Source organism: Serinus canaria, chromosome 2 (genome assembly GCF_022539315.1).
Source record: "Serinus canaria isolate serCan28SL12 chromosome 2, serCan2020, whole genome shotgun sequence".
NCBI lineage: Eukaryota > Metazoa > Chordata > Aves > Passeriformes > Fringillidae > Serinus > Serinus canaria.
This window is the reverse complement of record NC_066315.1, coordinates 48,574,973-48,601,458: the sequence shown is the minus strand read 5'-3', so window position 1 is coordinate 48,601,458 and position 26,486 is coordinate 48,574,973. Positions and strand designations below refer to the sequence as shown.

General features: G+C 37.1%; 1 protein-coding gene across 23 annotated transcripts in view; it reads left to right on the top strand.

The window, feature by feature from the left end:
• The window catches only part of ARPP21 (cAMP regulated phosphoprotein 21), a 197,049-nt gene that overhangs the window by 68,831 nt on the left and 101,732 nt on the right, over positions 1 to 26,486 (top strand). For 15 of the 23 annotated variants that reach the window (XM_018920717.3, XM_018920713.3, XM_050971344.1 and 12 more), the window contains 4 exons: positions 23,591 to 23,759; positions 25,380 to 25,579; positions 25,978 to 26,019; positions 26,424 to 26,456. In XM_018920717.3, coding sequence (XP_018776262.1) covers positions 25,418 to 25,579; positions 25,978 to 26,019; positions 26,424 to 26,456 — 237 coding nt within the window. In that variant the 5' untranslated portion in view covers positions 23,591 to 23,759; positions 25,380 to 25,417. The remainder of the gene's footprint in view (positions 1 to 23,590; positions 23,760 to 25,379; positions 25,580 to 25,977; positions 26,020 to 26,423; positions 26,457 to 26,486) is intronic. The other 8 variants (XM_050971337.1, XM_050971350.1, XM_050971346.1 and 5 more) reach the window with 2 other exon arrangements.

The following is a 26,486-nucleotide window of genomic DNA, read 5'->3' as shown; positions in this document are numbered from 1 at the left end:
AAATGTCTATAGTAACACAGATTTGGAATGCAGTGAGAGGGACTTCTTTTTTTCACATAGCCTAGGTATAATTTGACTGACTCTTGTTTTTATTGACTTGATTTCAAATATTAATCCTTGTAAAAAAATGCATGAAAATATTAGCCCATATAACCCTATTGTTGCAACTCTGTCAAATATGCAGCAGGATCCTGTTTCTGTAGCAGCAAGCTGGTATGGGGGAAGATTCTTCCAAAATGTGTATCTACGTGTTTTGTGGGCTCAAAAGTTCAAGATCTAGCATTTGTATTACTGAGCAAAATAAGTTGGAATTTTCCCCAAACGACTGCATTATCAGTCTGCTGCTCAACTGCCCTTCCAGTGCAGTGGATAGGAAACAACAGGATTGCATTTGGAAGACAGAGAGGAATATTACTTGTTTTCATCTTTCTGCTAAATTCAGACATTGAAACGGGCGAAATTCTGATATATAGTACAGGAAGTTGCTATAAAAGTAATGTTAATTGTATTTAAAGTTTATGTTCTTTAGCCAGTAGAATGACGGTAGGTGCAACATGCAGTCTTGACCCCGCTCTTGTGCTCACTAGTGTCAGTGAAGCTGAACTTTATGATTAACATTTTTTTTTTTCCTGTAAAAGCAAGAAATGGGAAAAACCAACAAGTAAATTCTCAAGCTTAAGATGAGGAGGATGACACAGGGCTGCTGCTGGTGCCTGGCTGTGAAGTTTGTGCATGTGGAAATGGGCTGGGAGTGGTCATGTGCCGCTGGAGGCCTGTTCCTCTCAGCCCTGCATGTGCTGTTGGTGATTGGTGTGATGGTCATAAAATGCCTGTTTTTCAAGAAGCAGAAGGAGACCCTTTTATAAACTGGCTCACTAGTCTGCCAAGAGAGGATGTGTTCACTGAGTTCCAAGTGGAAAAACAGGGCTGCTGCCTTTTGAAGTATTTTGTGGTAGTGTCAGTGAAATACTATGACATGTTTGGTGGTGTTTTGTTGGGTTTTATTTCAGGAAGGAACCGATTTTCAGTACTTCCAAATGCTTTTCTGAGGTTATTTGGATAATTTAAGGTTATTCTTTTTCAGTGAAGGCTTTTAATAATCTTTGTCTTTAAAAGAGGCCTAATAGTGGGAATAGCTACAAATTCAAGTGCTACAGGTAATATAAGTTGACAAGTTCAACAGCATACTAATGTCGTCATAAAACCCAGCAGCTTTCTCCAAAAATACATTTTCCAGTAGTAAAAGCAGATAAATGGGGGGGATTGTGAATGAGAAGCATGAAGGTTTTCCAAGAGGAGAGTGGTCTGCCATGAGACAGTAAGTTGGAGAAAGATATGAGAATAATGAAAATTCCCACTGTTCAAGGGTTTGGTGTTTTGGGATTTTGTTTGTGGATTTTTTTAGTTGGTTGGGTTTTTTTGAGCTTGTTTTTGTTTTTGCTTTGTTTTCTTCCAAACTTAGTCCAGCAATCCAGCACTGAATTTCCCTTCCTCACGTTCAGCTTTAGAAAGCATGAATGTCCTTCTGGAAGGAGAATAGGCAGCTGGCTGTTTCTCATCACTGTGAAACTTTGTAAGAGATGAATTTGGGAAGTGACTAGAGGAAGAAAACAGTACAAAAGGAACTGCTTTTAAACAAAAGATACATTTTTGTCACCATTTGCACTGCTCAATGACAACTAAGCTGTCCCACCTTTAACTGTGGTGACCCAAAATATGTCTGTACGGTATGCTGGCAGCTGTATATGTGGTAGTCAGTGAAGGTAAAACCCAAGTTATAAATTAATAGTCCCAGCAAGGCTTTGGAAAGCACTTGGAGTGAATTCTAAGTTGGGTAATGGAAGCCGGCTTGGAGGGAAATTGAACTGCTTGCCCTTCCTGATTGCTGTGTTCAGCTTGCATTTGTGCCCTGTAACATCCCCATTGATAGCCCATAACACAGTGGGGCTGTGGCTGAGGTCCTCAAGCCTCAAGGGACTCCAGAGAAATGCTCCTCCTTGTAAGTGAGACATGAAGAGATGGCTTCAGGTGTGTAGCCACTGCTAATCAGGCTGGTAAAAGAAATGTGAAAAATAGCAGTCCACTTTTAATGGTGCATTTGTTGTAAATAACTAAAATGCCATCAATTTACTATTTACATGGTGATGTAGTTACCTGGTTTTCCCCGTCTTTATGGCCAGTTTTATTATGCAGGCTTGCATGCTGCTATTTCCTAGTTCATTTCTCTTAAGGAGGTAGTGAGTCTGAGCCATTATTATAAATGGCTTGTAAGTGCTGTCTCAGTCTAGTTAGTTTTAAAACAAAATGGATCCTATAGACAGAGTTTTGCATAAATAAAAGCATTTGTCTTTCATTGTTCTTTCACTTTCCTACCTACTATCTTGTAGTAGTAGTTTCTGAAACAATTTCATCTGCGGATAATTCTAATATGCTTCAGGAGGTCAATATGAAAGAAGCATAGAAAGTTTTTCTTAGTTGTTATTACTCTTTAAAATGCTGATGCTCAAGGTTTCTTATTATGTGCCCTGCATCTTTATGTATATAGGCAAAATAATTTTTTAAAACATCCTTCAGTTTTGTTGGTGGCTCATTTTCCTGCACAAGCATTCACTGCCTGCCACAGAATTGTCTGTTACAAAGGGGGCACTGGAGAATGCAAGGAACTGGAGAATAATGGCCATGTGTCTGGGAAAGGGAGCGCTGGTTGCCCATCTAGCTCTTTATTTTGACCAACTTTATTGCTTATTTAGCTTCTGTATTCCTCAGTGTCCTCACCTGGAAGGAAATACTCACTTTTTGTGCCTATTTTCCTTTGAATCTTGTTTTTTTCCCCCATTAATTAGAGATGATGGCATTTTAGAGTCTTTTATCATAAAGAGGCACCGTAGGAATATTCACTGTGCCTCTGTTGGGCTTATATTGGCGTATACAGTCAAGTCATGATACCTTCACAAGTTAGCTCAGTCACAGTTATTTGTGTGCAGCTCCACAATCTGCAGCAAATTTGAAGACTCCCACTTTGCTTTGGCTGCAGTTACTCTCTGCTGTCACTGTTGGATATTACAGACTTTACTTACTGGCTGTTTTCCAGACAAATGATTTGATAGCATGTTTCTGTTTCAGCAGGTGATAATGTTGAAGAATTTAAACAGGTACAAATAAAGATAATTTGAAAAATAAAGTCTCATCTATGTGAAAATTTAAGAGACAGAACTTGAAAAAATTAAGAGGTTTCTTTCAGCTGGTTGATTTCATATTTTAAGTCTAGAAACGTGTTTATATTTAGCATTTTTTTAGGGTTAGCTCTAGCCAGGATAGATTTAAAATAAAAAAACAGAAAAAAACAATACCCACCATTGTTTGAACAATGATGATAAGTATGAGTAATTAGAACACATCCAAAACCACCAGATTTAAGTATTGCAGATTTAAGTATTTAAGACATCTGTCACTTATGTAGGCAGCTTTTTATTTTGCAAGTGAAAGTTCAATAGGCAAAACATTTTGAGGGGGAAGGTTTTGAAAATGTTATGAAGTAGGTATGACCTGTTTTGTTCTAGGCATGTGAATCCCCCTCTAGTGCCTTTTTTTTTTTATTTTGTGTAGAAAGTATATTAGGTCATCCCCTTTTATTAAGGAATAATTATTTATAATACTCTATCCTAAGTTCCTTTCAATCTTTATAAACCCCTAGCTCTTCTGATACAGCTGTGATTCTAAAATAATCAGTATTTAAATTGGAGTCTTTATTTATCTGTTTTATTTTTGGATTGTAAATATTTTTCGCAACAGCTTTTTCAGAATATCATGAAAATGGATATTGTAATGATTGTGTATGCATGTATAAGGATTTAATTGCCTTCGGAATCTGTAGACTTTGTAACTTTTGTTTTGAGACTAATTCTTTGCATTAGAAGCTATTATTTTTCACAAGACCAGGTTTTTCCCGAGGCTGGAATACAGAAGTGATTGAAAACCAGGTGTTGTCTGGTTTGCTGGGCTCTGTATGTGTGAGAGGTCCTGGCTTTTGCTTTTCAGCCTTCCACCGGCTTCCACTGTGGCATGACAGTTTCACTCTTGGGTGTTGTCTAAACATCACTGAAGTTTGTGACTGAAACGACCAGGTATTCATGTACATGTATATGTAGCTTTTGCTTAAATCAGTTGCTTTTAGATAGAAATTTAACTTTACTTTCTCCTTACTAAAGCATTTCTCTAACTGCTATAACTGGTTTTTCTATAATTGCTCCATGCTGTAAGTTGCAGTCTTTTTTACAGTTTTTCTCAGTGCTGGTCTAGGTTCATTTTGAGGAGTACCTGTACAACAGGTATTTCCTTTGTGCCAGAGTTTGCATCCCATTTTCCTGCCTATCCAAGGAGATACCAGCCATGGATGAATGGCTGGGACAAGTGTGTTAGGTTTTTTTTTTTTTCCAATTTTGTGCTCAGCATAAAAGAAGAGTTTAATTTAAAACAGCAATTGTCCTTTTTGTTTTCCAGTTCCCCTGGAGCATTGTGCTTCTCTGATCTCCAAATTTTCTTTTACTACTGGAAACTTTTTGCTTTCTTCTAGCTGCAGCTAGCTCCAGCCGGTCTTTCTCTTCCTTGTTTTCAGTAATGCCCTGTTTATCTGTTCCTGAGTCTCTTTGAATTTTCTGATAATTCTGATATCATGAGATTACCCATTTCTCATACCTTTGTGAACCAGGGAACATCCCTATACCTGTTTTTGGCTTCCCTGTCTGCACAAGAGCAGCTTTCTGGTTATACAGATTTCTTTGTTCACATCTTTAGTAGTTCCTTATGTTGTGGAAAATGTGTAGTGCATTTTGAATTTTGAAAAAACAGACTGACTAGAAGCATGAATTGCAAAGATTTTTTAATAAAATAAGCCAGTGGCAGCAGTAAAACATTAATGTATTTACCATTATTTTGTTTTTTGAGAGGGAAGAATTAGTGATAAAACCTTTTACATGAGCCAGAAGAGCTGAAATACAATTCTTTCCCTACTATGGTAAAGTATAGATTGAGCTACAGACTGTTGTGTTGGATTTCTCATTGTCTGACAAGAACATATATCCATTGTCTGAGGAATTGAAACTTAATGTGCATTCAGTAAATTTATCCATAGAGTAGTGTGTCAGAAGCATAAACACACTTCCATGTGTGTCACTAGCAGTCAGCACAAGTGTTTCTTTGGGACTTCACACTGCAAAAAAAAAAAATCAGTCTGATTTGTTAAAACAGCTGTGAAAGTTTAAGTGTTGAATTACAAGTGTTTGTCAGTGCCTAGAGGATGTCACTACCCATCTGCCCCAGTAGGATGATACTCAGCTGACCTTAGCTTCCATAAAACCATGTGAAAATAGATGCAACTGCAGTCTAAGAAAAAATAAAAGTTGTTTTACCTTGTTTTACTCATACTCAGGTTTCTTGTATAGATAAATGAGTATATATACACAAGCAAGCTTAGCTGTACTTTCCTGCAATTAAATTTTTGCATTCTCTGTGGTCACAAGTAGTAAAATAGTGAAGAGAAAAGGAAGCCATAAATAATTTAAACAGCCATTCTGCTGTTTAGGTTAAATTTAACCAAGTAAACTAATAGGATTTCTGTTTCTTAAAAAATTTGTGTATGCACCAGTTGCACACATGTAATATTGGTGTTTATTGAAAAAAACAACCCCCCAAAAAAGTGAGTGTTGAAATACCATTTTTCATTTAAAAAGAAGGGCCCCATCAGTTCTTTTGTAAACATTTAGTGATTTCACGAAGCTGGTACAGTTACAAGTGTCCACATTTTGAGAGAGAAAGAGATCCATAAGTTTTATGGTACATCTTTGTGATCAGGCTTCCTCAGGAGACAGTGTATAGAGGAAAAACTAATTAACTCTCTTCAGTTTCTATAGAAACTTCTAAAGGACCAAGAAAACAAAAATGTGGTGGTTGTAAGGTTTTTTTACCATTCCCAGTTCACATCTGGAACCTATAATCTATAACATAGGAGCAAACCCAGAAACAATGAAAGAAAGCTCCAACCTGAGATACTCTCCTGGGAGGTAATTTTGAGTTTGGAACATGCTCAGAGAAGTGCTTGGCAGAAGAACTAAAGACCATTGAAAGAAGTTTTATGTTGTGTCTCTTGAAACAGAAATAAATTTAATGTACTTAAATTATCCCTTCAGACCTCAAGGTCTGTATTACTATGTAATTTTTTTTCCCTCCCTATTGTGAATTGCCAGAGATTCCAACAAAGTATGTGAAATTTGTTCTTGTACTGGTTCACGTGCTTGGACTGATACAACTATTTACTATATGAAGTCAACAAGCCTTTTTCATAAGGGATTATAAAAGCTGAAGAAGTAGATGCCATGGAAAATTATGCATACATTTTTACTCTGAGAGAATTCAAAAAAGTTGTTTAAGTACTTTGGTTAGTTTTATCAGGTCACTCATGCAAAATCTTCAGTGTTTGTATTGAAATGAGAAGAGCTTTGATTTCAGTAGAAAAAGGCAGAGCATTTTCAGAACAGAAGGAGGTAAGCTGATCTCGAGGCCCCTAAAACAATGTGTTTAATACATGGGTGGAATTACAACCTGCGGCCACACAGCACTGTGGAGTGGGGGGGGTGCTTCAGTAGCTTTTCCAATCAAAGCTTCAGCTGGAATACTGTTAATTCTGCTGTGGCAAGGAGTCAGTGCAGTCTGATATTTGAATCAGTTGTTGCAAGATACTAAATGTTCGCATACTGAGGAAATTACTTCCACTGAAATTGAAGCAAGTTTCTCCTATTGCATTTGAAACCTTGGCAATCCCTAAAAGAAGTGACTATCCAGAAGTTAAACACTTCGGATATATTTTTTACAGCTCAGAGGATAATCGTGAGGCATGTTGATAATGAATGGGAGGGAAAGAATATCCTCTAGAGGAGGTCTTCTAGAAGCTTGTTTTTTACCAATGGCATGAAAGTTATTTTGCAGTGCTCTGTGAACGATGCTTGGATAGCCAATGCATTGTCATTTGCCAGGGATTAGCCTATTAGTTGTTTGGATGCTAGTGGTGGTACTCGCCAAAAATAGGGGAACTGACTGTCTTCGTTATCCCTGCTCTTTGACTTCATGCTTCAAAAGCTTTTTTATGCTGAAAAGCCTCTTGAGGAGGAGAACAAGTGTTACAAATTGTTTTAAAATACTTATTCTAGTCTCCCTTATGAAATACCCATAAGAGTTATATTTTGCAGTTGTGCTTAGAGTTTACACAAAGATGCAGCTCTTCCCTTCTTAGTCCCACACACTGAAAAAAGAGTCCTTTGCATTGAACAGGCATAGGTGGGAGGCAAATGGAGTAATAGAGGCAGAGATCCACATTCATGCAGCCAAACAGAATGTGAGACATGCCTTTGTATCTTCAGGGTTTTATTGTTTCAAGAAGGTAAGTGATATTCTTCCTAACAGTGTGTGAGAAAGAATTCCCACATACAGTTATAAGGATATTCATACCATTGTTATGATATTGATAAACCTAAATGTAGTTCATTGGTTTTTCAGAAAGTTACAGGATAAGAATACCTTTCAAATGCCTGTTTTACTTTGTGTTTTCTTTCCTGGTTTGTGTTTTTAATACTTCCCAGTATTCTTGTCAGTACTCTTAGTTGTCCCTATCATGAGTGTTTTTAGGCAGCTGTATGAATATCAAACTGATGTGTCCTGTTCACGCATCTTCAGTGTACTGGAATGTCAACATACGTAATTTCTTAGGCTGTCCTAAGTATGAAAATATGTGTATGCCAGAGCCTTCAAATCAGTAATATTCTTGTCTTGCTCTGATTATAGCCAGAACATGAGAGATGAAAGATTTTTGGGTAGATGAGATAGCTGAGAATCAGGCCAGTCCTGAAAACACATGGAAATTTTCTTTGTGACCTTCTGCTCTCCACAACTTGTAGGAGTGTAGAGCAGATTTCCACACAGCAGACAAAATATTACAAGTGTTGGGCTTCTCATTCACTGTTGGTGTTAAAGCCATTGTTGAAAAGATCCATTACTGACTTTCTTCTGCTGTAGCTATTCTTCCTTTGATATTTTAGAATTGGTCAAAAGCCTCTTGCAGTGAAGTTTGATTCTGTGAATATTTTTGGTTAGGTAGAAATATTTTGGGTCATGTTGCTTTTCTATAAGTGGAAGTTTTATTAGTCAAAGGAAGTATGTTTCAGGGAGATGGTGCAGGTTTCATTCAGCTGGCACTCAAGTCCTGCCCCATTGTTCCATTCTGAGTTGTCAAGCCACCAATATGAATGCTGGAGGCTGCTTGTTTTTCTCAGTATTTTTCAATTCTGACAGTGCCTTGGTATTTTGATTTTGTGAGGTCTAAATGTTTCCCAGAACAAAGATTTCCAAGAAACGAGACCCTCTGTTGAACCTAGCAGTTGAAATTTGGGCAGTTCTTTCAGATAATACCATTTAGAAGACCATTAATCTTTGAAATTCTAACATCTGGTTGAATTAAAAAAAAAATCAACATTGTGCATAAGGTAATATGTGAGCAATTACAGTTGGCAGAATTGCACCTGTCTTTGGCTACAGTCATATACAAATGTAAACAGTCTCAGACTTTTTATTCCTCTATATCTAGAAGCAGACTAAAATTTGTCTGACTTTAAGGTGGTAATGGTTCAGACAAGGATTGAAAAAAAACAGATTAAGGAAAAAATATGAAAGAGCAGTAAACTCTCTCTCTATTCCTTGTTCTTCAATTACACTTCTAAAAGAAAATTGGAGTTTTATTTATCCTCTTGTGGCTTTGAACTTTGAATTTTCAGGAGCAATAGCGTGTCTGGATATTTTTGCAGGAGAAAACAGGCAAAAAAAGACTTGTCCAGTGGCAAGAATTCTTTGCTTTTTAATAACTGCTCCGTCTCTAAATGGGTGGGAAACTCAGGGTTAGGAGATAAAATTAAATACGTAAATACAAAGCTCTTTAAACAAGAAGTGTGTGGGCAGAGGTGGGTTTGTGGGATTTGCTTGCTTTTTTTTTTATGAGAACGATCTCCAAAGCTAGAAGTTACAATGATTAGTATTCAGGGTTGTAGTAATATTTAAAGTATTGGTCTAGTCCTTCTGGTTTAATTGTGGTGTAGTGTCTCAGGCTTTGTCTATATTGAGAAGATGAAATGGGAATGGGGAAGTAATAAACATACAAACTGAAAAAATAACACACAACAGCAAATGTTGTAAGAATTACAAGATAATGTAGTTTTGTATGTTTTAGGAAGGTGGGTTAGGCCAGAGAGCTCTTATCTCTCTCCTGGGGATAAAGAGGGAGCATTGCTTCCCTTTGTATTGAATTTCACAGAATCACAGAATAAGCTGGGTTAGAAGGGACGCACAAGGATCATTGAGCCCAGCTCCTGGCCATGCACAGGACTTTTCCATCTTCAGACCCCATCGTCGCTTGGTGTTTTTTTGGGGGGATCATACAGTTGTAGACGGAAGAATTTCCGAACTAGAGAAGATCTGGAGGCTGTTCATGGGAAATACAAGGTCCTTCAGTTGTCCAGGAGACACAGGCTTTATCTTGGCTGGCTTCATTTCTAAAAGGGGATGGAAAAAGGGGAATCTAAGGGTGTTGGTGTCGCATTCCAGGGTTAACAGATTTGCCTGCAGGGTGTGTTAAAAGTGGATTAGTGTAAGCACTGGTTTTCCTAATACGCCATGCTCTCAGCTCTTTTTAAGTACCAAATTCACCACGGAGTTAAATAATTAGAACACAAAGAAATTAAAATGTTCTTCCTCCTTTTTCTTGTGCTATTCCTTGTATCTTTTCCTCCCTCATTTTTGAAACAAACAGGGAAATTAAGTACCAAAACTCCCTTAGTGCAACGTTGCAGTTGAGAATGAAATTGTCAGGATGGCTGCTTATGGTTCCCACAACCGTAATAGCTAGGCTAAATTGCATAAAACATAGAATATAGAAATATGGAATATTTCTTATGACACATTATGTATGCTGTGGGAGCCATCACTTTGAAAATCTTGACTTCTGTGTTTATAAAATATCATTTGAAATTTAACATTAATGTTTCTTTATTTTTTTCCTTTTGCATGAACATTTTTTTCTGTGTCCACTAGTGATAAAAATCAGCTCATGAATGCCACTCTGATATTCCTGTGAAAAATGCATAGCAACCAGGCCTTTTTCTTTATTTAATGAAAACTATTACAAGGAGAAATAAATTACATTATGCAGCAAAGTGAGAAGGCTAAACAGTGGGCTCCATTACAGCCACATTGCATCTCAGTACATTCTTTTAAATGATCTTGGATAAATGTTTTAGAAAAACAGGTTGAAATATTACTTCCTTGGCTTACAGACAACTAAAGGGTTACCTAAATTGCATTTGTATTCTGTTGATTTGTGTCATGCCATTTTGCAATCTGGCAAGCCCTTGGCTTTTCTACTGCTGTACAATTAACAGTTCCTGTGCCAAGGCTGCACCATATAGGTGCAGCCTACAGGAATGTTTCTAAAGCCCTGAGCTGAGCAGAAGTGAACTCTCAGGGGTTGCTGAAGGTAACCTCTGCAAGCTGCTATGGGAACACAGCAAGTCTGGCTCTGTTCACTAGTGCTGGGACTCCTGAGCTGTGGTCATCTCCTTTTAGTCTGCTTTCAGTGTCATCCTTCCTTTAATCTGCTTGATTTGATTCTAATATTTGAATGTTTTAGCTTTCAGACAATGAAGGTTTCATATGTAACTTGCAGGACCAGGAAGACTGGTCTGATACTGGTCATATGAGTCTGATTATTTTGGTTTAGTTCAAAAAGATAGATCCATTTTCAGTGTCAACGTTACTGTTGTTCTTCAGGTGTTCCACCATCCTCCTCCTCTTATGAGTCCCATTTAAATCAAGAGGAGTTTGTGTGGAGCAGCAGGATCATTTATAACTGACAGCTGGGTATTGTATTTACAATGATTTTGTTTAACTTGCTATAATTGGAGTTCACGTGCAGAAATTCTGTTTGGTTTTATCCTATTGTGATAGGAAACTTGAATTTCTGCAAGAGTCTGTGATATTTTGGTGTCCAGCTGTCCTTGGAGGTTTATGAATGTTTAAGTGTCCTTATATTTATTGTTATTCTTTATTCTATATTCTGATGAACAGAATCATGATAGGTGTTTTATGTTTTTAGTCAAGATTGGGCTTCCTCCCTAAACGTCCTTACCACATTCTTGTCTCATTTTGGTGGATTTGCTTCATGTATTATGGTAGCCCGAGGAGCTCCTGTCAAAATGTGGAGGATTCTGGATAAACACAGTTGAAAAAGTATTTCCCTCATCAAACAGGATGCAATCTATTTAACTTGTTAATTCTAGTTAAAGTGGCAATTTTAACTTTAAAAGCACAGTGCTATCTGAAATCCTTTAAAAACAGTTACAGCTTTATGTGGCTTCACAGGTGTTACCTTTGCAGTTGCTGACAGTCTTGAATTAGTGTTGGAAGGTGTACTGTGTGAGTAGCTCTGACTCACACAGCTTCAAGACTCCTTGTTTATAGGTGAAGGTGGGGTTTACTATTGGTAAACCCAACTATTTTTATGGTCCTGTACTAGCATGGAGGTACTAACATGGACATTTGTTTTCCAAATGTCCATGTTAGTACCTCCATGCTAGTACAGGAGGTACTTTAGGAGAACCAAGATTGAGAAGAAGGGTAGAAAGAAGAGATAAATATTGCTGTTCATTGGGGGCTTATCCATTTCATTTTTCTCTGATGCAAGCAGTATCCCTTAGATGTAAGAATGAAATCACAGGCTTGAGGTTGGTTCAGGTCTCTATGCATGTAGGAGCTTCTGAGGATCAGGGCTTTTGTGGCCCACTTCTCAACTTGAATCCAACCTAGTTTTTTGGGTGCTGTTGAGCCTTTAACATATTGGTCTGCATGGGCAGTTGTAGGAGTTGCTGATGGACCTATGCTTGGTCCTTCCTAAGTAATGAATATTTTCTGAAGATATTACTTCGCTATTTAGAAGACAGCCTGTAGTGTGCCCACAACTTCTCAGACTAGAGATAGCTATGGATTTAATTAAAAGAACTGAACCTACTGCTAGATACTTTAATTTTAAGGTATGCAGCAGTTTTATTAATTTTCTTTTCTGTTGGATTTCTAGGGGAAGAAAATGAAACTAGTCAGATTATTGTGTGTATATGGTACCTGTGTATAAAAGCCAATGCTCATCTGTGAGAGCAGTGAAAAATCACCTGTGCAGCATAGAAGGCTAGGCAAATAGCAAAAGGAAAAAACTTCAGCCTAGGTAAATCTGATCAGCATACAGAAAATCAGCTGACAGTTGAAGTATGAGGTTTTAAGGAGAAGAGAGAGAAGGTTGCTCAAAGATACAGTATTTTAATTTAGTTTTTTTGGAGAATAGCTAAATTACCTAGCAGCTGAAGTTAATGTCAAACAAATATTTTGTTGTAAAATTAGTTTTTCAAATCCTCTCAAGTTTTTTTACAATATGGCCATAACTTGTACTGTCAGGTGATTACTCATTTAGTCAAAAAAGGTATTTATTATGGCAATAAATGTTTTGATATTTTAGACTGGGATTTTTAAAAATTTCTTTTACTCAGTTGTATGGATTTTATTTTTTAAGTCATGCATTATTGAAAGTTCAGTGATTCTCTAGCAGAGTTGCTAGTTTGTGGTTATTTACACATGCTCCTCATGGTGGCAAGTGTAAAATTGCATCTGCTAAAATTTGGAATATTGGTGAGCTTACTTATAGTCAGCACCTATACATAACAAGCCACTGGGTTTTTTAACACCATTTTGAAACAGCATATTTACTTGGGATTTGGGACAGAGGGGGAAGGAGAGAGTGTGTCTTCTATTTATTTATTTATTGAAGAAAATACTTATAAACTGGATGTCATATTTGTGTGATTTTGAGATATTGTGACAGTCAGTTTCTGTATGAAACTGCAGTTCTCTTTCCCTCCTCTCAGTGTCTCAAATTGTACAGCATATAATGGGTTTTAATCAGTATTTGTTCAGAAGATTTTTTTTTGCTGTAGAGTGTGTCATAAGTTAAGCGAAGCATACAGTAGATTACTTATATTGTCTTTTGCATAAAGTTCTCAGGCACATAAGTTTTAACATCAGAATCAAAAGTCATAAATCCTTGCCATTGCACTTTGACATGTTACAATAAATGATACAAAGGATAAGGTCTTTTTTTTTTTCCTTTAGGAAGATTGATTTGCAAGAAGGATCTGAGGGGAACTGAGATTACAGTGACAGAAGTGGTTATTGACTTGCCCTTTCTCATAGTTGTGTCATGTTTCGTCAGCCTTTGAAAATCTTGAATGTATCAAAATAAATCCTGAGGCTCAAATGTCATGGTGTTACATGAGAAGAGCTAATTAACCAAACAGACTGTGTGTTCTACACAACAGGATGGGTTCAGTTCTTGGAAGGGCAAGGTCAGCCTAGACTCTAAATTTGGGTACATAGGTGAAAAAACATAAATTCACAGGTGAATTTTATAAAAAGTTTAAAGGTAGAAACAAGAGAGTGACCGTATTATGCTGAATTCCACAAAAATATCCATAAGCAGCCAATATGAAATTCTAGCTATATAATTTGAGGCAACTGAAGTTTCAAAGTACTCATTAAATTCTGAAATCTAAGTGATACCTTCATGAAATATTATGAAAATTTTTTTTTTTCTAAAAAACTTTGAAATGAGAGCCCCATTTAACAGTCTCATTTAAGGGCCAGACTGGAACTCAAGCCTGGACATACATCTTTACTTTAAACAATTTTTAGCATAGATCTATCTCTAATACATATTATAATAAATTCCTACCACCTACATTTTTCTTCTTCAAATTTCATGCAGTATATTCTCCCCTGTGATTTTGGTGTTGTGCTTGATAATTATATTTTTGTTTTCCCTGTTACTGAGCACAGCAATGAAAAAAATGTGATGATATGGCCATTCGTCAGTGGAAATCAAATGTATTGCAGGCTGTGGAGCTTTGGTCCCACACCTCTCTCCTGTAATTTAAATCTCAGTATTTTTAGATCATTGATGTAGTTAGTGGTTTCTAGTGCCAAATAAGACAGATTGTTTCACTGCAGGTAAACACAATTTTTGATATTATAGGAGTTTTTTTTAAATCATATTTGAACTTCTGGAGGCTTCAATCTGTATAACAAGATTTAAAGTACTGGAAAAGCTCACTGTTTTTCTGATTGTTTTTTGAATGTCCTTTTGGATTAAATATATATATTTTTCCAGCTTAAATTTAATAGAACATATTCCTTGGAGACATTTGCTTGAATATTTGATTTCTTCTGGGTATTCATTGCTCTTTTATTAGTTCATGTGTCATGAAGCTTTCTGGCTGGGTGTATGTGCGGTGGCCAATTACGCTTTTTACAAAACTGCTTATCTCTCTCATAAATATATCATAATTTCTGTCCTGAAAAACACAATCAGACATTGAAACACTTTTTCTGCTTTTTCTTTTGTTCACAACATCACAGGGAGCCTGGAATTAGCCACTGGAAAAGGCAAACATAATGTTGAAACCTCAGGGTTTCTGGCAAGATCTTTTCAGAAGCCAAAGCTGCAGATCCTGTGAACTGGCATTGCCTGTTCTGTGAACCTGAGCTTCTGCCTTTTTTCTCTCAACTATTGTAACTGTTTCTGAAGAGGATTTCTTCCTCTTGCGGGCCATGGGGGTGACATTGAAAATCCCTGACTGGTATTTCATAGTTGAATGTCTTCCTTTGTTTCTTCAGAAGATGATTAGAACGTGTAACACATTGTTTTGAAGATGCTAAGGAGGAAATGTGGTGTATAACAATATATATTTTAGGATGGGTTTTAATCTCTTTTTCACATGACAAGGGAAGTGACAAAAGTTATAAAGCTCAACTTGTTTTTCATTTCTACAAGTGAGCATAAGTTGAGGTTATTTGGCACTCCAGTGCTTTGGAGCATTATTCAAAAATGCCTAATGCTTTCATTGGCTTTTGTAACATGCAGTTAATCATTAGGCCTTTTGACTTCTAATTTTTACTTATAATTGGCAGTTTTCTTAATTTCCTTTTGAAACCATGGCAACATGGATTGTATTGAATACAATCCATTGCATACTTAAGGCTTCTTTTTGTAATGTATTGTATTTATTACTTAATATGTGTTGCCTTAGACCAGACAAAATTGCAACCAACAAAATGGGATTCATGTGTTTTCATAAAGTACCAATAGCCTATATTAAAATGTAAATATATATAGATTAAATACATTAAAATATATTTTCCTATAACTATTTATATCTATTATATCTGTTTATAGTTTCTCTGTAGTATTAAGGCAGAAAGATAATGCCTCTGATTTAATTTTCGTGCTCTTCAGAATAAAAACAACAACAATAACGAGAAATATTCAAATAATGAGAAAAAAGGCATGTGGATCTGACATTAAAAAAAAGAGCCTTCTTTAGAGAGTCAGAGTTAAAAACAGGCCATCTCCAGACTTGATTGAAAACTGTGAAAATCTTGTTCATACATCTGTATGTTCATCATACAGAAGAGCGGTTTATAGCAGAATGAGTGTACTTGATAAGACTTTGTCCATGTTGTAAACTGTTCTTAGTTGATGTTGCTCTCCTTAGTCTACAGAACGCACAAAAGAAGTTATCAACAAAGCATTAGTATTCCGGTATATTTTCTGTTAAACACAATCTAAAGAAATTTTAGGACTGTTCCCTTGTTGATAAAGAAAAACTAATAAAATTATATATTAAAAAGTATAAAAACATCTGGTACTGGGAACTCTCAAAGGATCTATCTAGTCTTTGTGGGTTTTGATAGAGAAGACTTGGCTGAAATAAGAGCTTAGAAAACTTAGCAAGCATTGAAACAAGCTTGATATGAGTTGTCTTTGAATTTTAAAAGTATAATTGCACTTTCTGAGCAGCAGAGTACATGAGGGGATGTCTCATAGTGTATGATGGTGCTTTTTTCATTTTGTTTTTTAATCTTTATTGCTTTTGTTTTTGTTGGGGTTTTTTTCTGGAATGAAGAATTTTACTTCAGCTGCAGCCTGGTTTTGTTTCAGAAAATGGCTTTAGGAAAGCAGGATTAGCTGCTATGTTTAATTCTGGTAACCAGAAGAGACTTTTGAAGGAAAATAAAGTAAATTTTTCCTGTCAATTCTTATATGAAAGCTTTTTGCTGTTTTGCAGTCAGTGTTTGTCTGCCAAGGCAGTTCTGGTTGTTAAGCTCAGGTCTGTTTCATCAGTGTAATGCTGCTTTGCTCTTAGCAATTATTTTCTTTCAGGATTTGCCAATTAAGCTAGATCTAGTGAAAATGCACCTAATTTGTCAAGAAATGGCAGGATGAAATATAGGAGCTATTATATAAATTGGGAAAGAAAGAGATCAGGACAAGCACATGTGAAACTCGGTGATACTTGGTCAGTTCCTGATGTATTTTCATCAGTTTATGCTTCCATCCCCTGGCGATGTTGGAAGAAGTGTAAAGCAATTGCTCATAAGTTATGGACCATCTATTTACTTTTATGTGTTTTAAAATACTGTGCTAGTAGTGTACAAAGTTGTTTTGCTTCTTTTGTTTAGGGATGTTGGCTTTTTTTCCTCCCCTTGGACTGAATTGCTTTGTATTTGGTTATTAGTGAATGTTGAAGAATGGCTCAGCTGGCTGCTCGTTCATTACCTGCAGTATACTTAGACTGAATTCTTCAAAGGCATATATGCTCAAAATGCAGATGCGGGGTGCTTAGGTTTTCTAGTGAAATCCTTAAGCTTTAGAAGGAGCTGAGTAAAGAAATAAGTTGATCTTGTAGTTCTGTGTAAAGCAAAATGGACATAATGTGTAGCTACCTGATTGAAATGGCGAAGAGAAGGCATTGAAAGAAGAAAGAGTAGGGATGGCTTGACTTAGAGAAACAAGAAACGTTTCAAGAGCTTCTGCATTAAACTCAACTATATGCATCTATTCTATAAAAATCAAAATTAGTGTAAACTGTATATTCCACCAGATTTCATTATGCATAGAAGTGTATCATGACATCACACCAGCAGCTTTAATTATCTCACTGAGCTTGTGCTGGGTACCTGTCGCCTCATCAGTTCAGTTCAATTCAGTGGTGGCTCCCACACTCTGGCTGTTTACAGTAGCTCTGATTTGCCCTCAGCATTGCTGAGACCACTCTGTAAGGAGCCCAGGTTCATTTAGGCTGTGCTTTTGATGAGGGTTTCATATTGAAATGATAGTGTTCCTTCTGGGATCTCCTTGTGTTATTCATTGTCTTTAAACTGGTTTTAGATTTTGTGGAAACAGAGCTCCTCTGGTGTGCTCACCACTATGTATTGATGGGTGGAGGAACATGTGTCCAGAGTGTAGTCTTGGTGACAAGTGAGGAAATGATGGAGCAGAATGTTAATTGCCAAAAAAAAAAACAAACAAAAAAAACCAACCAGACTAGAGGTGGATAGCAATGGAAACAATGCAGACCTGTTTAGCTAGCAACTAAAAGGAATGGTCTTCTTTAAACCTAACAACAAATTATGAGGTGATATGCAGTTAATTCCTACAGGAAGACAAAACCTTTGTGAAATCAAGAAAGCTAATTAAACTGGTGGGCAGTTACTGGCACAGTAAGAAAAACATATGATGTATTTGATGTGTACGATGGGGTAATGGAGATGATGTCCTGAAAAAACAGTGAGACTCTTGAACATTTTTACAGCAAAATTAGTAAAGCATCCTCCCTGGATGTCCTCTAGTCATAAAATAAAGATATTGGTCTCTAAAGAGGACTTTGTGATATAATTATCTTCAGTAGCTGAGAAATAGACCTAATTGTCTGGGAAGATGAGTTTTGGTCCCTCTTTCCATTTGAATTGTGTATTTGCCCATGCTGGCTATTGTTTCCATTACGGGTTTTAAGGAAAATGACTTTTGTGTGTTTCAAGATGTGTGTGCATTGAGGATGGCTTGGAACCTCACTGTCTCTCTCTTTGAACTCATGAGTCTTGTGCTGTTTTCCACCACCCAACAGTGAGATCAGTTAATGTAATGACTTTAATTTTAGGGAAATTTGTCAGGTTTTGTAAGGGAATGAGAGAAAATTTGGTGTGTGTGTTTGAAATGCATGAGGTGGTGTTGAAGGCTGTTCTAAAGCAAACAACTCATTCCAAGAGTGCTGATTTGTACATCTGATTAGCTTGTTAAAAGTTTGGGTGTTACTCAGTTCCTACAAAAGTTGTGTGATTGACATTTATTAGCCAGATCACTCAGCCTCATATCTTTTCATGCTGATCCTGGAAGACTTCAAATGATCATGGTGACAGATAAAAGAGCTTTTTTTTTCTTTTTCCCAAGCCTTATCTTAAGTATTAAAACAAAGCAGACTCTCCCTATAGGCCATCTATATTTATTTTTCTGGGTAAAACTTCTAGCTTTGCAGAAATATAACAAGCTGGAGGGAACATCATTATTACTTGTCTGAAGATGATGGCATTGACATGAGGTCGTCTGACAGGGGATTAAAGTGGAAAAATATTGGTGGCAATCTGTTAGTAACAAGAGGATCTCTTTGAAAAAAGGAATCAGGTGTATACCACAAAAAGTTGATTTGCTTCTGGGATTTTTCTTTGGTTGTTAAGCTGTTCTTGAGAATCCTTGCTATTATTTGTAAATACTGGGTTTCACATGCAGATTGGGATGAGAGCCAGTGCCATTCTAAGACAGACATTTCAGCTGGGAGGCTGCTCGATATTATCCAGTTGGCTCTTTTCAGAGACAACTGGTTTTTGTATAGGATTTGAAGTCTAGTTCAGTGTGTTTCAGTCTGCCCTGTTTTCATCAAGATTTGGCTGCCACTGCCACTGATGGTTGATTTCTGGCCTGTTGAAGCTGGGTCAGGGGGCTCTGCACTGTTGCTTGTATGCAGATGCTCATGTTTTTTTAACTCATAGGAAAAAATAGCATCTGCTGACAGTCTCTGGTAAAGTGCCATCAGTAAATGAGTCTAAATACCCTTTTATTTATAGAGGTCTGTGGCATGCAGGAGCAGAAAATATAGGCAATCACACTATTTAGTTTTTTAGTGATGATGAAGAAGGGAGGGACAATGTGAGGAGGAGAAGGAGGTGGGAAATAAAATACGACATCAAACACTTCAATTACAAATATTTTTGCACTGTTTTTTTAAGGTTTAGTCTTCAGTCTTTTAACAATCAGTGGACTTGTAGGATTCCATGCATTTCACAGCTTTAAGCTTAGTGGGCTTTTTTCATACTAAAGCATTTTGATATGAGAGCTGGTATGGATTATTATTCTGCTATGCTAATACACTGGCTTCCAAGTGCATTTGTGTATTTCTTTGGGAAATATGGGAAAACAATGAAAGAAGCATGCAGACTAGTCCTAAAGGGAGTTGGACACCTGAGTAGTAGTGTGTTTAATCTAAAACTGCAGGATTTATTTTACTTGCCTTTTTTTTTTGTGCTTGGTGGGGGTGTTGTTTGGGGGTTTGTTTTTTGTAGGGTTTTTTTTTTTAATGATACATTTTATATCATGAATATTTTCTTTGAAGACACCAAAGAGTTGAAGCTTTTGTTTTCATTATTAAACCTGAGATTTTCTTTGATTTTCCTAATGGTAGAAACAAGAATATTTAAGTAAGTGTCAAATAACAGGAAGTTTATGGTTTAAGACATAAAAATTTGGCAAAATTGAGGGTTGTGCTTACTGATAATCTTAAGATAATGCTGGAGTCCATTTCCAGTGGCTTCCAGGAGTCTGATGAGTGATTTAGCAATAATGAGTCAAACCTTTCTTGATATGTATGGGTGAGGTTTATATTGCGTAGTGGAAAGCCCAACTGACAGCTCTGTTCCCAGCCCGAGGAGTCATACCTGCAAACCATTCTTGAGAATAGAGAATCATGATGGGATGAGAAGGACCCTGGCTTACAGATACGGGCAGCGTCAGCAAGTTTTCAGTAGCAGGATCTATTTGGACTTTGGAATGTCTTTAACCTCTGTGCTTGTCAGATTTGCTTGAAGAAAAGCCCTTGAAATTCACTCTGAGTTCTGTCCTGCTTGCTGCTCCCTGCTCGTGGTTAAGAGAATGCTCTTTGGCCTTAAAGCCTGCTTATCTCCCTGAGAGAGGAAATGTGTGACACTGGGAGCATAATGATCTTGAAATGCCTGCTTCACCATGTGTAACTTTGAGGCCCTCAAAACACCTCATACATTATACAGAAGGGGCTTGCTCACCTGTAGTGGCCTCTGAGGGCTTTGTCAGATGTCTCTCTTGAATTTCAGTTGATGGTGAGCTCTCAGGTGCTCGTTGCATAGGGCTTTCTAACACCTTTGCTTGCTTTTCTCTTCTGTTTTTTTTTTTTTTTTTTTTTTTGACAGTTCTTCCTCTGGGTATAGTTTTTAAACTCTTGCATTAAATTAATTGTATTCCTTCCCACAGACTTTTCTTGGAATTTGCGTGGTATGTGTTGTATGAATGTATGTGACCATCCACGCCTTCTTCCATCCATTTCTTTTCAAGCTCTGACTGTAGTTGTTCAAGCTCAGTAGTACCTTCAGCTTCTAAAATGAAAATCCTGTTAAAAGTAAAAGAATTTGAGAAAAAAAAAGTCAGCATTCCCATCCCACAGTATATGCTGAGCAGCTGATGCTTATAAATTCCATACAAACAGATCATATTTCCATTAAAGTGGACCTACAAGTGACTTGGTGGGTCCCTGTATTTTCTGTCGTATTGCTGTATGCAATACTCAAGTTGCTTTAAGGAATTAGGGGCTCAAATTTTGCCACAAGCTCCTGTAGACTGCTAAGATCCCAACACCCGATGAAATTTTGCTCCCTTGCATATCAAGAGGGTGGATTTTGCCTAGCAACAAGCTCTGTGGTTTCTACCTGAGGATCAAAAACAGAAGTGCATTTGTTCAGCCTTTTGCGTCACTTCGGTACTGAAGGTTTTGACAGTCAAATCATCCCTGACATTTCTGTTGATGCGCAAGAAAGAGAATAATCCAGTGTGTTTTTCCATAGCAGTGCTGTCATTCCAGCACTGACAATAGTAAAAAGTACACTCATCACTGAATAGAGAGATATCCTGGAAATATACGAGAAGCAGAGACACACTTCCAACAAAAATGTCTCACTTTTAACGGCTATTTTCTTACTGATTCTTTTTTGTTATTTATATTTGAAATATTTTATGGAAACCTGAGTCCCTCTGAAAACCCACCCAAACAACCAGTAGTGTATTTTACGTATTGTAGTATGTAAATGATTAGTCATCATTTCTAAATTGCTTAATAAAAGAGGAGGAAATCTATATTAAGGGAAGGTGAAGAGCTGGAATTGATTGCTATGTGTCTCACTTCTTCTTGCCTTCTTTTTGTTTCCCAGAAGATAATTATGAAGGATTTCTTTAAAAAAATCATCCTGATGGACATTGTTTTTCTGGGTTTGAGGATGGTAGCTGTACACTGTAAGATTATTTCCCACTTGCTTGTGTTTTCCTGGAAAAATTTATGGACAACTTTTTTGTTTTAATTTAAGATTCTGTGGTCTTCTTGTACATTGCCAGTGAAAAATTATTTGTCTTCAGAAGTCTTAAGTGTAGCAATATGGGGAACGCATTTTATAATGAAATTTGCTTTGGATAAAGAATGATAAGATGATGTTGAGTATCTGAGCACAAGACCATGTCTTGGCAGATCTCTTCGCCTGCTGCATATGATAACCTTTGGTTGACTGATTTGTTGTCTGGTGTTTGCTTTGCTCTGTTTGTTTGTCTTATGGTCACACTGGAGAGTTCTGCAATAAATTTCGTGTGTGTTCTGATTTTGGTACAGATATCTGTGTCTCTGTTGGTTTTGGAGGCTTTTGATTACAGCAGTCTATTTCCTGGATGGCTGTTTTCCAGGTGAAACCTTGCTGCACTGCACTTCTTTGGGATTTTTGGTTTGTGATTGATTTTGGTTGATTCCCTCTCCTTACCCCTCTCCCATCTCTCTTTTGGAAGTGTGGGGGAAACAGTCATTGGAGGATGAGTATGAGCAAATGATTTTGAGTCAGTGGTTTATTCACTCTTTGCTTGCTAAGTATTGGCTCCATGGGATACTTTTGCATGTGCCTGAGTATTTAGGCATAGTTTTCCATGGTGTTCTTTCACTCCCATTGTGAACCTACATTTCAAATGAGCTAGAATTTCCAAAAATATCCTGCAAGAAATGCTGAAAACCTAGTAGGAATACTTATATTACTCTCTACAAATTATGGAATAGTTTGAGGAAAAGAAATAATTGTGTTTATAAATTTGCAGGATGGCAGTGATAGTTTACAGAACTGCCTGCTGGTCTCCTCTGTGTGCCAGAGCTCCCAGAGAGAGCAAGACTGGAATATTGTGAAAGGCTAAACTCCACTTCTGGTGCAGCAAATTCAGCTCTTTTCACATGGCAAGTTGCAGTGTGTACACACGTGCTGTGTGGCAACTGCAGCTGTGCACAATGTAAAATGTACTGAAGAAACTAGGAGTCTGGTAAAATCAAAAAACCAGAAAATCATCTCCCATTATTCTTGCTTGGCTTCCTCCCCCCTCCCCAGTAGAATGATATGTGCTTTCTATTTGCTGGTTTTGTGTGTCTGCACTGACTGCTTCAACCATGACTCACATACAAGTCTTGAGAAGAGCTGCCTGTTGTATCAAGGCAGTTCAGCACTTGGCCATGGCCTGTAAATCAGTCTGACTCATCCTAAAATGCTTGTTTTTCTGTTAAATCAGCTATTCAGCTGGCAAACCCAATCCCGATGAAAAATAAAAGTTGCATTGCTGAGGCAACTCTTTCTTTAGGCTTATTTCTCAAACCAAAACCTGGAAATCTCATTTTTCCTCCTCACAAAATGCTTCTGAAGAATTTTTTTCAGCGGATGTTGTTCAGGGCATAGGATTTCTTCCTTCTCCTCCTCGTCCTCCTCCCATTCTGGATAATGTCAAATATTATTCAGCTTATTAAATGAACATCTCAATTCACTACCCTGGTAAAGCAGATCGCTTTCTAAAAGCACTCACCTAGCTATTTTTTCAAAAGTGTTTGACTGTTGAAGTTTTAATTGGAGCAGAAGCCATAGTTAAAAAGCCAGCACATCTTTTCTCCTCATTCCTCATTGATTTCTGTTGAAGCAAACAGATGAGCTTATATATAAATATGTATTTTTTTTTTTTAATGAAAAGTGCTGGAATTCGCTAAAAAAGGTTAGAATTGAAATGAGTAATCTTCAGAGCATAATGCAATTGTTAATTTTAGCTTCTTGCGTAGGAGCTGTTATGACTTGAACAGCCGGCTCTAGCCTTCATTAGAGAAGAAGCAGGCAGTTTTGAGACAGGTGGAGCTGGATCAAGCTGTGAAAGTGACTTGCTGGAAACTGGTCATTAGTGTTAGAAATCTGGTCCTGTCCTTTGCACCCCTCCCTTGTGCCATGATCACTGTCGGTGTTATTTATTTTTCGTCTTTTCCAGGTTGACTATGGTGCGTCAAGCTCTCCGAAGGACCAGCATGGAGATTGGCACTCTGAGCTGTTAATGGGGACATGGGACTCACGTTGCCGTTGATCATTTGTGTGGACTTAAACAGCAAAGACCAACAGAAGACGCTAGAAAGGCAGTTGGAATTATAGCAGTTTTTCAGGTAAACGGCTTCTTTGGTGCAGCTGATCCCAGTGTCATTGTTTTTGTGAGCACTGTGTAAAGCATGTAGATGAGCTGCCAGTGAATCTTCTCATGAGGAGCTTGTGCGTGCATGTGCATTTCTTGATGAAAGTCCTGATCAAATTAAGGGTTATTTAACAGACCAGTTGAAGGTCTTGCCACTCATGTTTTGAATTTTCATCAAAGCAATTTAAGTTTCAGTCGTAACTGTAGAATAGCCAAAATCATCGGCCTTCTTGGGGATAGTGGTAGGAGAAAGGAAAATCACAAATTAGCTCACAGTAAGGCAAGTCAAGCTTCAGGTTAGTTTCATATTCCATTAAATTTGTTTATGAAACTTAGAGCTTGATTACTTGTGAAGTTCACAGTCCTTCTCAAACTGGAAGATTATACAGGAAATTTATTTGCTTGCAATGTGAAAACAGAAGCAAAAAGTGGGAGAAGTAAGTGCTTATAACTCAGTATGCTTTAGGTTTTTTCACTTAAAACATGGCTTAAAAAATTAAGGTAAGCTATACTGGTTCTGTTGAATTTTTAATTTCAAACTTTAGGAAGAAAGATGGCAAAGTGTGATTTTGCTTCATAGCTGCCATTTCACTGTCGAGAAATGGCAATATGTTGCAAAAGGCCCTTCCTGAAATAACCTTATATTTCAAATACAGTTGTTTTTCTTGAAGATGCTTCCTAAGTGAAGTGGATGGGGAAAGAAAAGTTAAATTATTCATGAGTCTTCTTTGACAATTGATCAGTGGGGGAGTCTTCAGGAGGGATCTGGGGGCAGAGAAAGAGAGAGAAAATAATAGGCTTTAACTCTGAAAAGCCTTTAAAGCTTCTGTACAACAGCCCCATTGTAAGCTGAGAGTAAATGCAGTTCAGTTGAGATTTCTTCATTAGAAGTACCTGCCAAGGGCTTTCTGTACAATTTTCCTAGTACTGAAGAGTGACACAGGTTTTGGGAAGGGGCTTAAGGTTTTAATAATGGAGCTGTTGGTTTGATCCCTGAAAATGTTGACCCTGATAGCTTTATTGCCAAATTTAGAGTTCATACTTATCTTGAATTATTACCTTAAAAAAAAGAGAAATATATATTTATAGTGGTAGTGGGCACCATGGCTTCTGCTATGCATAAAACCCACGGCTGAATACTAAAAACAGTGCTCATGCTTGGTTCTTATTTCTGTTTGCTTGGCTATTATTTTTATTAAAAAGAAAATTGAAAAAAAAAAATAGAGGAGGAGAACATCAAGATGTCAGAGACCTAGAATGGGTCCTTTATGCCTGGTACCATTGAGCTTTGTGGTAAAGAATCCTTCACTGTCCCTGCCTGAACCTTGGCAGTCCTTGGGTGGGGCTGGGGAGTCACAGCACATTACCTTAAATCTGCCCTCCACAAAGACTGTTCAGATCTGCTTGCTTAACCTGCCAATGTTGTTGATTCAGTACATCTCTTCAGCTGAGACATACATAGTTTTCCACTCCTGAACTCCACATTTTGGTTTGTTTATCAAAGGAACTGAAATTTGGAATTAAAAGAAAAAAATAAATTTCATCCCAAATTTTTTTGTGTGTGTGTTTGTGTCGTGGTATCTTGACCTTTTAGGTCACCAAATCTTGTTATTTTAATTTCTGTCTGGAAGAATGTCTGAGCAAGGTAAATTGAACCAGGAGACAGCAGAAGAAGCTGCAAAAGAGCAGGAGACTGCCATCTCTGAAGCCAACCCGGACAACTGTGTTCTTAATAAATCTGAAAGCTCAGAAGTAGAGGAGGAGAAGCTCAGTGATTCCAAGACAGAGCTGCAGGTAAGAGAGGAATAGTGAATGGGCATGTTAGATATCAATGTGTTACCATTGCTTTTCCATTTCTGTGATTTCTTTTATTGCCTACGCTTCCCCCATTTTTCTTATGATTTTGCGACTGTTTCTATTTTTCCTTTTAAAATTATTTATTTATTTATTTATTTGGGGTTCTTTTATTTCAATATAAAATAAATGCTGTTATTTGTTATACCTTTCAAGCTCTTTCGGCTGCTGTCCATGTTATTACTTTTTCTGCAAAGTTAATTTCTAGACATCTGTTTTAAAGCTTGGTGAGACATTTGAATGTTTTCCCTCTTTGGGGATTTAGAAAACTACCTTGATCTCATGAACTTACAGGTAATACTAATAAATAATTACTTAATGTGTGGTTTGGTTTGTAGGTGTTACTGCCAACAAAAAGTTGTTATGCAAAGCCTAAGAAGGTAATTTGATAAGAAGACTTTATCGGATGAGGGGTTTTTAATCCTTTTTGCTCAATCGAATAAAAAATAAAGGGGGAGACGACAATTTAAGAGGAATTTGGAGAGGGGGAGCATTTACTTAAGTATACCTTTTCTTACATTTTTATTATATGCAAAATTACAGAACACTGTGTAGTGTTTTTTTTTCTTGTTTATACCTGTTTGTAAAATGAATGAAAATGAACGGAGATGATTCTTGGTTTTCCCTGCTTTCCAAACTCGGTTTGGGAAAGTTGCTTTTGCAGTCAGCAACTGATTTAAAACATCAGATAGAAGTGATTTAGTCTGTTTACTGGTAATGCTTTCATCATGCTCACTGTCCACTGAAGTGATAACTGCTTCTCTTTTTTTTTTGCTATACCCAGAAACGAGGGGCAAATCAGAAAAAGAGATCCAAGGTAAGGGTCCATCTCTGTTTGGAGTAGGAT